General features: G+C 39.6%; 1 protein-coding gene across 3 annotated transcripts in view; it reads right to left on the bottom strand.

Moving 5' to 3' along the window:
* kdrl (kinase insert domain receptor like) overlaps nucleotides 1-12,161 on the bottom strand; it is a 46,223-nt gene that overhangs the window by 29,419 nt on the left and 4,643 nt on the right. For 2 of the 3 annotated variants that reach the window (XM_079249632.1, XM_079249634.1), the window contains exons 2-10: nucleotides 10,764-10,848; nucleotides 9,469-9,680; nucleotides 5,544-5,671; nucleotides 4,422-4,581; nucleotides 4,169-4,308; nucleotides 3,919-4,090; nucleotides 3,649-3,775; nucleotides 2,623-2,792; nucleotides 1,327-1,483 (exon numbers count right to left, since the gene is read on the bottom strand). In XM_079249632.1, the coding sequence (XP_079105758.1) occupies nucleotides 1,327-1,483; nucleotides 2,623-2,792; nucleotides 3,649-3,775; nucleotides 3,919-4,090; nucleotides 4,169-4,308; nucleotides 4,422-4,581; nucleotides 5,544-5,671; nucleotides 9,469-9,680; nucleotides 10,764-10,848 (1,351 nt within the window). The remainder of the gene's footprint in view (nucleotides 1-1,326; nucleotides 1,484-2,622; nucleotides 2,793-3,648; nucleotides 3,776-3,918; nucleotides 4,091-4,168; nucleotides 4,309-4,421; nucleotides 4,582-5,543; nucleotides 5,672-9,468; nucleotides 9,681-10,763; nucleotides 10,849-12,161) is intronic. The other variant, XM_079249633.1, reaches the window with a different exon arrangement.

The following is a 12,161-nucleotide window of genomic DNA, read 5'->3' as shown; positions in this document are numbered from 1 at the left end:
TTCCTTGGAAAGAAGAAAAACTACAGGAAGTCAGAGTTATGGTCCTAGTATGGTGTGCATTGCTTTCCTGCACTGCTTTGCAGCGTTCCAGACACGCATCTAGTTGTAGTAGCTTTCCCTTGACACTCAGGAAACAGAACCAAAAATACGCTCATTGTTACGTTCACATTACCAGACCAAAGTGACTCAAAACCAATTTTTCTATTGATGTGACTCATGTCAGAGTTTTTTATTGGCTGTGTGGACACAGACGTCTGATCACCTCAATGGGCTATGTAACCTGAGACAAAACGCCCACATTCTTCGCAGATTTTTGCTTATATGCACTTGCTGAGCGCTGCAGGAACTGTAGCACGACCACACAGTACAAGTATCAGCCAATAAAACAGCAAAAGCTATGTATGTGCCTTTCTGTCTTCTTTTCTCCCTTTAAAAGCTGAAAAATATTTGCTGTCCTCAGTTAAGCATCACGTTTATGTACTTCAATCTAACTTTTATTGTAGTCTCACAAATATGAATTTTTCTGCTGTTGCTGAGGCAAACAAAAAATATTGAGTTAACGTATGTGATGTTTCAGTGGGTGACGCTAGTAGCTGTGATTGCGAACTGTAAAATCTGACCAAGATTAAATGACAGATAAAAAAGTGGTTGACAATGTAGATGCAACCTACTTTGACGTGTTGCTGAATAAGAAATGCATGTTGTGCATTTTTCCATTAACTGGTGTAGTATGAGGTTTGTGACACACTGGCAACCTGTCCAGGGTTTATCCTGCCTCTCACCTGCTAATTGCTCGGATAGGCTCCACCTTCTCCACTTCCCTGATTTTGACTAAGCAATCAAGAAATGGATGGTTTGGCGGAAATAACTGAGGTTGCATTGTAAGATTAGCACATGACATTATAGCTTACGTTATAATATGACTAAAGAAAAAGGTTGTGGAAACGTACTGAAAATAAAAACTAAAGGAGGAATGCACAAAGAAAACTTGTTTACTTGACATGTGTGGTGTTGGTTTAGTTCTCAAAATGCTTCAGTTTCTATGAGCTAAGAGCTATTCAAAAGGCACAATTGTAAAACTACGGACAGATGTTGCACAATAACAAATTTTCTGATCATCTGAAAGCAGGCGACTGAAATTTAGCAACAATACAGGTAGAATATATCTCTTGTACTGATTCTGAATCATCATCATGTGAATACTTGAACATAAAAAAAAAACTTTATAGAGACAAATCTTACATTTCAAGTTGCCTAAATGACGATGAAATATATGAGTTGTACTTTAAACTTGCTGATTAGGACATAGCCAAAACAATGACTCACTATTTGAGTGTTGCGTTTGGGTGACAGGGTTGCCAGAACCAAGAGATGTTTGGAGCAGGCATTGCAAAAACAGTGCAGGTTAGTTGATGTTGCTTGCCCAACATATAGGGTTGCACGTTTGCAGTGGGGAGCTCCATCTCTGAAATACTTGGCTTCACTGTGAGAGACAAGAAGGCATAAATGTACAGACAGAAAAAGAAAAAAACAAAGAGTATTGAAGGAGAAACAGGTTAGATCAACCATCCTGACACTGATGTAGAAGAAGAATGGCAGGATGACTTGTTAGCTCTAACTTAAGGTCAAAGAACAACCCTGCTGTGGCTTGTGCTTTGGTCAGCGATTCAACCATGTGTGCTGTAATGAACAACAGACCAAGATACTTTCCAATTCAGGAGGTCATCCACCTCACACAGCCATTCTTTGCATTGTGAGCAGCTCAGATAGGAATACTACACAGTAAAGCAAGCAGCTAAAACCTGTGCCCCAATCACCACAGCATTAGTGCATTAATAATGTGGAGCCCTGTGACAACTAAAAAGACTGATGATCAAATTTAAATTGTTATCTCATTGCCAGGGATCACTCCTTACTTTGTTTAATTGTGTCTGTGAGCTTCTTTACTGTTTGTTTTTGTTTATTCATTCCAGTAAATAAACGTTCTGTGAAGCATGACAGTCAGGGCTCATAAATAAAGCATATAAAAGCCAGAAGGGGTCTGATTTTTTCCACTTTTTGGCACACTACTCAGAAACGGCTAAAAGAATGCAATTCAAAAGGCCAACGTCTGCATGACTCTGTTCGCTAAAGTGAATAAACTCCGCTTCACATGCTACAATATTTACAGCCTCAAGTGTTAACAGTTATCAGTATCCCTCATAGAACCATCATAACAGCGAACTGCATGCTTAATCTGTTTCCCTTTAGCTGTATACATACTGTATGGAGCATGTTTATGTGAGCAGGACTGTGTATACAATGAGGATGCAAATAAATGCATGGAACTAGGGGGTCTGGAGCGGCTGGAGTCTGTGTGCACAATAGAGTTCGAGCCATTTACACACTGCGCCAAGCCCCTTCAAAAGAGCCCCAGTAATCAACAACAGCTGTCTCAGCTACGTCAATCCAGCCCTGGAATCAACAAGCCCCAAATTCTTCTCATACTAGAGCTGCTACCTGCCGTCCCATGAAATGTACTGAGAGCAGCAGCATTGCTGGGAAAGCTTCAGTGCAGAGCAAAGGCAGAGTTTACTTTCCTCAGGATACACATTTATTGTCAGCTTTATGATAATAGCTTACCATGCACTGTCAGAGTGTAGCTCAGATTTCTGTATAGTCCCTTCAGTTTGTTGCCCAGACTAATGGTAAAAACGCCAGCATGTTTCTGCTGCACATCAGCAATGGCCAAGCTGTAGCCAGACATCTTGTAACAAGTAGAATTCTTCTGGATGAGGACTCCATCTTTATACCTGAAAAACAGGAGAGCAACAAGTGTGGTCACAATGAAAAGAAAAACCTAGAAAGATTCATTCTGAGGGTAGGAAGTATGCAGACTTTAGTCAGTCGTAAAACCAGGCGTTACACTGACTTTATGAATAGTCCATACACACGTATAAACACACATATTTTCTTGATATCTTGCTATCAGCCAGCTCATACAGCAAAATGTAAATCCTTAATGAAGTCAATATTATATTTCACACAGCTTTATCTTCAGCTACATTGACCGAGTTTAATTTTACTTTTATGATATGTAAATATACTTGCTGCTATGTGTGTGTATATATAAGATCTATAGATATACTGTATGTATTTATTTTTCTGATGTTGATGCTGCAAGTAAATTTAATTTCCCTATGAGGATAAATAAAGTAAATCTTGTCTTGTCTTATCTTATCTTATCTTATCTTATCTTATCTTATCTTATCTTATCTTATCTTATCTTATCTTGTCTTGTCTTGTCTTGTCTTGTCTTGTCTTGTCTTATCTCATCTTATCTTATCCATTCACTAAAAATGATCTGCTACAGCTGCAGGTTGCACAGAGAAAGAACAAGACAACCAGAAGGTGGAGGAAATCTCCTATAATATTTTGAGAACAATTTAGTTCTTGTCATCAGTTTAATGAGTATCCTGCAAAATTCTGCAAAATGACCTGCAACTCGGATCATTTTGCAGAATTTCTGCATTTTATATTAATTGTATTTTCTCACTCTGCGAAACAAAACGATGGATCATCATGCATCATTCTGCTAAACATAAGCTCACAGGATTTTTTTTAAACATTACAAACATTTTCTTCAACATGCCATTAAGTGTTACATACCATGCTATCATGTCTGGTTGTGGAAGAGCGTTGACCTTGGGCTCAAACACAAGCCTCTTTTTACCTTCATTGGCAATCACTGTGCCACGCTTCTCCTGCTTATAGGATATGTTGAGGAAAGGATGCTCTGCAAAGAATAATAATTATCAAGACAATTAAGCCAGTGTTGATAGAAAAAAAGACATAAAAAGTATTCATCATCATAATATGCTATTTTTACTCCTGAGTTATAACCAGAAAGTCAGAATACAACATCCAGGAAATACTCACCATACACAATGACTTTCACTGAGACATTCTTGTGTTTTACAGGTTCAAGCTCTGCTTTGCACCGGTATGTTCCCTTATCCTCCATGGTAACATTTGTCAACTTTAAAGTCTTGGTCATCACAGTAACTTTTGCACTTATGAAATTAGGCGTCTCTGTGTAGTGTCTATTTTGCTGAAGACAAAGACAAGAACATAAAAAGCGCTGCCGCAACACCTCATTTCCAAGGCCAGTCTTAAGCTTTAAACTTACTCTCTTTCTTGGAAAATCCCAGGTGAAGAAAATTCTTCCATTATAGGTGGTCTCGCCGCTACAGTTCAGGACGAGGGTGTCTCCGACCAACACTTTAGCGTGTTTTTCTGGGGTTATCTTTACATTCTCGAAAACAAGAGCTGTAAAAAGGAGAGAAAACATGAAGAAATTGTGAGATGCAGACAGAACCAGAGAAACCAGTGTAAGAATTTATTATTTAATCTGCAAGTTTCATCAGAAAAACCAAACTCACTCCATCTCTGAAGGAAATACATTGACTTGAACCAACGCCCGTTGATCACAGTGTTGCAGGTGAGATCTGAGTATTTTGGGTAGGAACCGCAGGGAACTTTAAAGCCCACCTTTGGATCCCAAAAGATTTCTTTAGCGATCTTCTCTGATAAAGCCGGGCGCTGCAGTGATAAAGGCAAATAAGACTGCGATGGTAAAGATCACTAAGCCAGACAGACTGAAGAGGAGAGCATTTAACCTGACTTAATATGTAACTCATGCTTTACTGGGCTCACCTGGGGATAGACATCTGCTAAGAGTGGAGGTCTAATTAGTTTTTATTGTTTCATGGAGTGTGACCCCTGCAATCATTTATGCAATGAAGCACATAACTTTCTGGACTCGGAAAAGGATGTACGTGCCTGCTGCTGTTTGTTCTCATGTCAGGACTTTTGGCTGGGATAAGAGGGAAGGAGGAAGAAAAGGAAGGAAGAAGAGCAGGAAGGAGGAGTGCCATAGATTTACTGATAGCAGGAAGATCGCACAATCACGATCTGTGCAATCAGTTTCTGTTGTGTTTGAGGCACAATGACACATATTTAGATATCGTACGCAGATACAACTAAAAAAAAGTGCCTTTGTGGTTGTCATGGGAACTTATTCCGGCATCACATGACAGGCTGCAGATTATAAAATGTTACCTGTTGTTTCAAGCAACTGGACATGTATTGTATTTCCTGATGTTTGTAAGAGTTGCAGGACTAAATTTAGCCGGACAGTCTATTCTGAGAGAAGCACTCCTGGAGCACCTTCCTGCTTTTACAGGAAGCAGACACGATGACTCCCTGAGCTTTCCTCTGACAAGCCTGTTTCTGAGTGTATCAATACTCAAAGGGTGTGAGAACCAGAGAGGTACCTCCTGTATGCAATGGAAACCCTTTTTCTTTCCTATTGAGATGACACATAAAGAATGCTTGAGCATTAATGAAATTGTATTTCTTCAGATTTTCTTTTTTTTTTTTCAAAGTCCACTGATGTCTATGGAGCACTGCTTATAATTGTGCATAGTAGGATACAGCAATTCAGCCTACAGCAGGAGGCTGCATGCAAGAGGCATGAAAAGACAGTCTTTGTAAAGCCTTACCGTCGTAAGTGTGACATTAACATCAGGCGATGATGTCCGGCAGGGGACCACAAGGCTGGTCTCATGCCTGTAGATGCCCAAGACATAAGGTTTAGGATCATGGGGCTCCACAAATGGTTGCTCTGGATCTGAGGGATGATAAAAGTCTCCTAAATAAGTTACATCTACAACATGTCAGGCAAAAACTACGTTTCACGGCATGCATGGCTCCTCATTTGCTGTCCTATGGGAACAAACACAGTTAGCAGCAAATTTCAAACTGTCAGACAGATAAAGAATGATAGATCCAGATTAAGAAATGCAATGGTTAGCACAACTGCATCAAAGCAAAGAGGTTCTGGGCTGCTTTCTGTGTGCTTTTTTGCTTGTTTTGTCCCAGTGCCTGAGTGGATTTTCTCCAACATTCAAAAAGCATGAAAGTTTGGTTCACTGAAATGTGAGGATAAGTTACGTCTGTCCTCATGTTACCTTTGTGACTGAAGAGATATTGTGTGCTCCTACTCTTGCTTAGTGTCAGTTGGGATAGAAACCAGATTTCCATGACACCCATGAAAGATCAGCAGGGGAAACAACTGGATACATAGAACTGAAAAAGGGCAACGTGAGGGCATTCAATAAAATTACTTCATCCTAAGCAGATAAGGAATCAGAGCTGTGAACTGTGTAGTTCTTACTGAGCAGCCAGGCTTCAAAAGACAACTGTGGGAACTTAACGGCTAAACAAATAGTCTGCAATTGGTGTGAGGTCAAGCATTAGTGGTGTGATGAAGGGACTATTATCTGAAAAGTGAGCATGGATCATAATTTAATAAACAGCTGAGGGCCTTTGAAAAGAGTGTGCTAGACTAAACACATGCACAGCAGGGCAGGCAAACTGGGAACCACATTCCCAGAGCAACAAGAGAGGAAATGGAGAGTATCCAGCTTTACACGATAACTAGTTCTTGGACCAATATCTAAGAACTTTATGCTTATGTGAACTGTATTTCAGTCTTAAAGCAAATTGTTTTAATGGGCTAAAGATGAATTTTTAATCAGCCCTCCATATAAGCAGTTTTCATTTGAATGATAATGTAACTAAAAAAATGTAACTGGTGCAATACGATGCTTTAGGGAAGATTTAGGAAAACAGTAGCTGAAGCAGGAAATCAGTCAATGAGCAGAGTTTCCTGTGCAATCAAGCTCACTCTTTATCCTCCAGAAGAAACCACAGCTTTACAGAAACTGCTTCCTCTCCTTGTCTGTGCTTGAGATGGATACTTGTGGTAGTTCAGTCTGGATGCCAGCAGATTAAAGTCAGCATCCTGCATGTGTGTTCCCGAGTAGTAGTACTAGATATACAGGGTATGTATATTCCTGTCATCACCTTCTTAATTCCCTGTATGTCGATTCCTATGGACTGATCGTTTTCGTGCAAGGAGCGGATTATCAAGTCCTTGATTTTGCTCATTGTCTGTTTCTGAGTGTTGTTTGACACTAGACGTTCAAGTTGGGGCAGAAAATTAAAACCACCCTTTCACAAGGATCTTTTTTTTTTTTTAATTTACCAAACCTTGAAAAAAGCCAAAAACAGTTAAGTTATGGATAAAACAACTTTTAACAATATAAAAGGTTAGGGATAGATTAGCTATATTTAAGTGTGTTGGAGGATTTATATTCTGAAGAAAAGTCTGACGGGTATAAAATCAATAAGAAAAGTTTCTGCTTTCAGTGAAATTTTAAGTGAAATGTGTACAAGTCACTATATAACAAAACATGGTTATTATTGATTATTCCTCTTCCACCAACAGGAAAATCTGGCATATATATATAAGTTTAACCCTATAAGGCCAAACATGTTATATTTGGTACACACAGTTTCTGAGACATTTTGCATTACTTCAGATACATAATCTGATATTCGTCTAATAGATACTAGGACGCAGAAGATTACAGTACAATAGTTTTAACCAATTACATGGTAATAAATGCTAAACTATTTAAATAATTAGACCTTTCTCCCCAGTATTTCTTAGGCTGGATTTTAAAGGGTTAGTACCACAAGGGTCAGCTTTACCAAGATCCCAACGTAGAATATTGCACCTGGAGCTGAACCACAGTTTGCTGGTGATTTAATAAGAGTGACTGGTTAAATGGTGGCAGGTGCAAACATGCTGGAGACACTCTGTGTAAATGAGGGTTTGGTGCATTTCAGGGTTTGGAGTTTGGAGAGAAACCACAAAAAGAAATTCAACCCTATGGCGTTGGAGATGCTGGCTGATGAAGCCAACAAACACTTGAATGAACTACAGCAAAGACGTTTGACTGCTACAAAAGGAAACACTTTATGGGAGCAAATTTGTGAAAAAGTTAATGTTGTTGGTAAAACAATGCAAACAGTTGATGAAATAAAAAGACTATAGAGGCATTAGAGGGCAAAAAAAAAAAAGATTGCCATATGAAAGAAAGTCTTTGAATTAAACAGGTGGATGGTTTAAGAGATCTGCACAGTCAAATTAAAAAAATAAAATTAACAAAACATGAATTAATTTGACACAGATACTTGTTTCTAACTGCATAATTTATTTTTTACCCAGAATTTTATAAATTGACCCACCTACAAGTCAGCCATCTCAAACTCACCAAACTGCATCTGAACAGGCAATTGTTTTTCCAAATAAAAGAATCATGCACTGACCTGGGATATTTTGCCACAGCGTTGGTTATTATGCTTTTAGCATCAGAGACACACTGCACATTTGTCGAATGTGTGTGTATGTGATTTCTGCACACATGCTTGGTGTCTATGGGGAAAATCCAGCTTCTGCAAAAAAGCCTTGTTTGAGCTCATTTAATCACTGCTGGGTGTGTGAAAACCTAATCACCATGGCCATCTGGCGACACATGGCATTTAGGACTTGGACAGCACATCTGAAAAGTAGAATTGGGGGATCCCAGCTGTGACAGCTACCATACGCTGCAATGACCCAGATGCAAAAAAGTGCAGACTTGTAAGCATGCTTATTGATGTTTTGGACTCTTTAAGAACAGTAATGTTATATACACAAAGAGATTATACACTGCCCAGACTTCATTCATTGTGCCCATAAAGTAACTATGAGCCAAGTGCACCTGACCAACGGCAGCAGCCCCAGATCACAGAACTTCCCCCTCAGGCTTGTACAGTAGACACGAGGCATAACAGCTGCATCACTTCATCTGCCTCTCTTCTTACCACGATGCACTCATCAGTCTGGAACTGGGGAAATCTGGACTCATCAGACCACATGACCCGCTTCCATTGCTCCAGATTCTACTGTTTTATGCTCACCAGAGAAGGCTTTTTCTCTGGTTAGCCTCACTAATTAGTGGTGTGCTTATGAATACACAGCTGTTCAGTCCCAATCCCCAATTCCTTTGCATTGTGTGTGGGGAAATGCTCTTACTTTCACTATTAAACAGTACTCTGAGTTATGTTCTTGTTTTTCCACAATTTGATTTCACCAAATGTTTTCAGTGATTGCTGATCCTGACCATTCAGGATTTTTTCTGACCACTCTTCTTCCCCGAACAGTAAGGTTTACCACTATCATTTCAGATTTTAATAACGCGTTTAACAATTCTTAACCCAATTTTAATAGTTTCTGCAATCTCCTTAGATGTTTTCTCCACTTGAAGCCAGGGATTTGTATATGGCTCACAGATGGACTTAAATTAAATAATTGTGTTTCTTCTAAATGTAGTAGGCAGCAATACTTCTTATTTTACTTTCACTTTTCTACTTTTGATTATTTTGTGCATATCCATTGTAATAAATAAATAAATAAATAAATAAACAAAAAATTCATAAAACATTTACATTGCAGGTTTAAATGCAACAATACAGGAAAAAAATGCCATGGGGTATCAATACTTTTCCAAGTAAGGAGGGTTTTGCAGGTCTCACCTTTGACATAGACATATGTTGAAGTAATGTAGTCTACACCGGATTTGGAGTAATTGCACGTGTATCTCCCTGTGTCACTGACTTTCACGTGCAGAACTGTCAGTTTGCTGCAGTGAGAATGATGCCTGGAATTGCAGAACTCCATCTTTACATCCTCTGAGAGCAGCGATCGCTGGGCATTCCCAAGTGTCCAGTGCAAGACGCCATGACCACTGATGAAAGATAGTGAACGACAGAATTAGTGTTACTAATACTTTAACGGATCCTATTTATCTATCCTCTGTGCATAAACACTGCATAGCTTTGGATCTATTTTTAGAGAAAATGTCACAGCTGGCAAACGGCCTTACAAGCTTTTCAGCTCAGGACGACAGCGGCTGCTTCCACTCTTGGGAATTTCTGGCCTGATGTTCATTCTTAGTTTATTTGGAGTTAATCTCGAGTCATCCGATACCTTGAACTTTCACATGGGAACATGTTTCTTTTGAAAGATGTGCTCAGCTAACACATTCTTTCCACTCAGAATTCATTTAAAAACTCTCATTAAAGAGATCCCAGAGGAACATCAAACATAACTTGCATACCACTGCTTGTGCCTGCACAATTCTGGGTCAACCAACCTCCAGTTCAACAGCCAGTGACATAAAACAATGCAGTGCTGTTTGACCCAAGTGTCTTAGCATACGGCCTTGTAGGGAAACGTTATATTTGATAGACACAAGCTCCTTTACATTTTTGCAGGCCTGCAAAATGATGCAACACCCTAAATTCTTTGCAAATGGGAACACAGCAGATTTGGGTCCCACCATTCCCAAAATAAATGGCAAGACACTGATAAATGTGGACTACCATCTCTGGTTCTTATCAAGGATTGTCCTTGCTTCTTTGCGGCCAAAGAACTTTGCATGGACAGGTTTTAGATCTTTCCCTGCTCCAACACACTTGATCAAATTAAATGGACCGCCCACCAGCTTGTTGTAATGTTCTGCAAAAAATTTTTAATAGCTTATTAATTTGAGTCAGGCATGCTGAAACAGGAAAAACCTGCAGGGCAGGTGCCTTTATCTAACCCAGAGTCTAATCCTAAAAGCAGCTTTCACAGTTCAAAAACTCATTATCAACTTCTGTTAATAGACCAGGAAGGAAAAAACTGATACAGAAAATTGTTAAATTACCACATAAATTTAATAAAGTTGTAAATTAAGGTTGTGGTCGATTTACTGACCAATCAGCTTATGGGGAAATGTTACATTCACAGACAGGCATGACAAAAGATAGTGAGGTAAGCCACATACCTGCATGTGAGGCTCAACGAGTCACCCTTCTGAAGAATGAGATCTTCAGCAGGCTGAATCTTTGGGCCTCTCGCCGAGTGTCCTGCTGAAAAGCACATGCACACACACAAACAAAAAGAGCAATTAATGAAAAGGTTCAACAAACCAGCACATTTACACCCTCTCTTTAATGGTGTGTTAGTCAGAAATGCAGCTGGAAATTCCCATGAATCCCTTCAGTGCTTTATATGTGAGCTCACAGTGTGCGCTTCGGCTTCTGCCCCTTATGCAAGTGATTGCCCACTGTGTGCACTTTGGCGATGTTTCCGGAGCTGGAAGGCACGTTGTTGAATGGATTGTGTTTTCGGATGAGCAGCATCAACAAAAGAGTTAAGGTGGATGGAGGGAAGGAGGAGGCCTTTGCATGTGTTTCCTCTCTACACTCAACCTCCTGTAGTACATACATCGTTACTCTCTTGAACCAGCATCTGTCTATTTACAACCGACCTTGCACTCTGAAAGCCATTCTCACTTTTTGTAAAATAATTTTTTATGTAACAATTCAACACATGAGACTGTGATGTCCGATTCTAAGTTGGCCTCTCCGGTGCTGAGCCAAACTAATCTGTTGATAGGGCTGCCTAACAGCGATCAACATAGGAAGCACTGTGTGACTCTCCCTGCTGTTGGGGAGGTGTCACAGTCCCAGAAGTGATTTCCTCCTTTTCACTGACATCCCTGAACATCTTGTCATTGTTGTCAAAAACAACTTCATTACGTTGACGCCCCAAATATGACCTTCATTCCTGGAACATTGTCAAAAAAGACATTAAGGTAACACGAAAGTGTTACACAAACACACGCACTAGCCAATAGGCATTCACCTATGCACAGGCACGTGCACCTGGAGACTTGATACAAGCGCATCTGCAATCACACTACTTACAAATACAAGCACACAGAAAGAAAATGCTCACTCAAACACAATGGCATTAGTCTGTTATTCCGAACAGCTGCTGTGCTAAGAATGAGCAAAAGCTGCCAGCACTGGCAGTGGGACTCAATATCCACTTCCTCTTAAAATACTACAGCATCATTGTTTTATTGTCCAAGGTGAAACAGAGGGGGAGATTTGTGGCTCACATGCCTTCATGTTATGATTAAACAGCCTTTTGGCAGTGTTAGATTATTACAAGTGAAGATTCACAAACTGATCAGCTGGGAAGTCAATTACTATTTGTTGCTCATTAGTAAAAATGAAAAGAATGAAGTAACCCGAATTTTAATGGGGGAAAGTTAGATATATTGCAATTTATCAGTTTTTTTTCTGAAACTCCTGATGCCATGTTCATTTAAATACCACCACTACCTTCTAAACTTGTTTCTTCCTTCTTTCACTCAGCAATGCACTTGGAGATG

This window comes from Telmatherina bonti (assembly GCF_933228915.1).
Source record: "Telmatherina bonti genome assembly, chromosome: 12".
NCBI lineage: Eukaryota > Metazoa > Chordata > Actinopteri > Atheriniformes > Telmatherinidae > Telmatherina > Telmatherina bonti.
The sequence above is the reverse complement of the archived record's forward strand: the minus strand, read 5'-3'. Positions and strand labels throughout refer to the sequence as shown.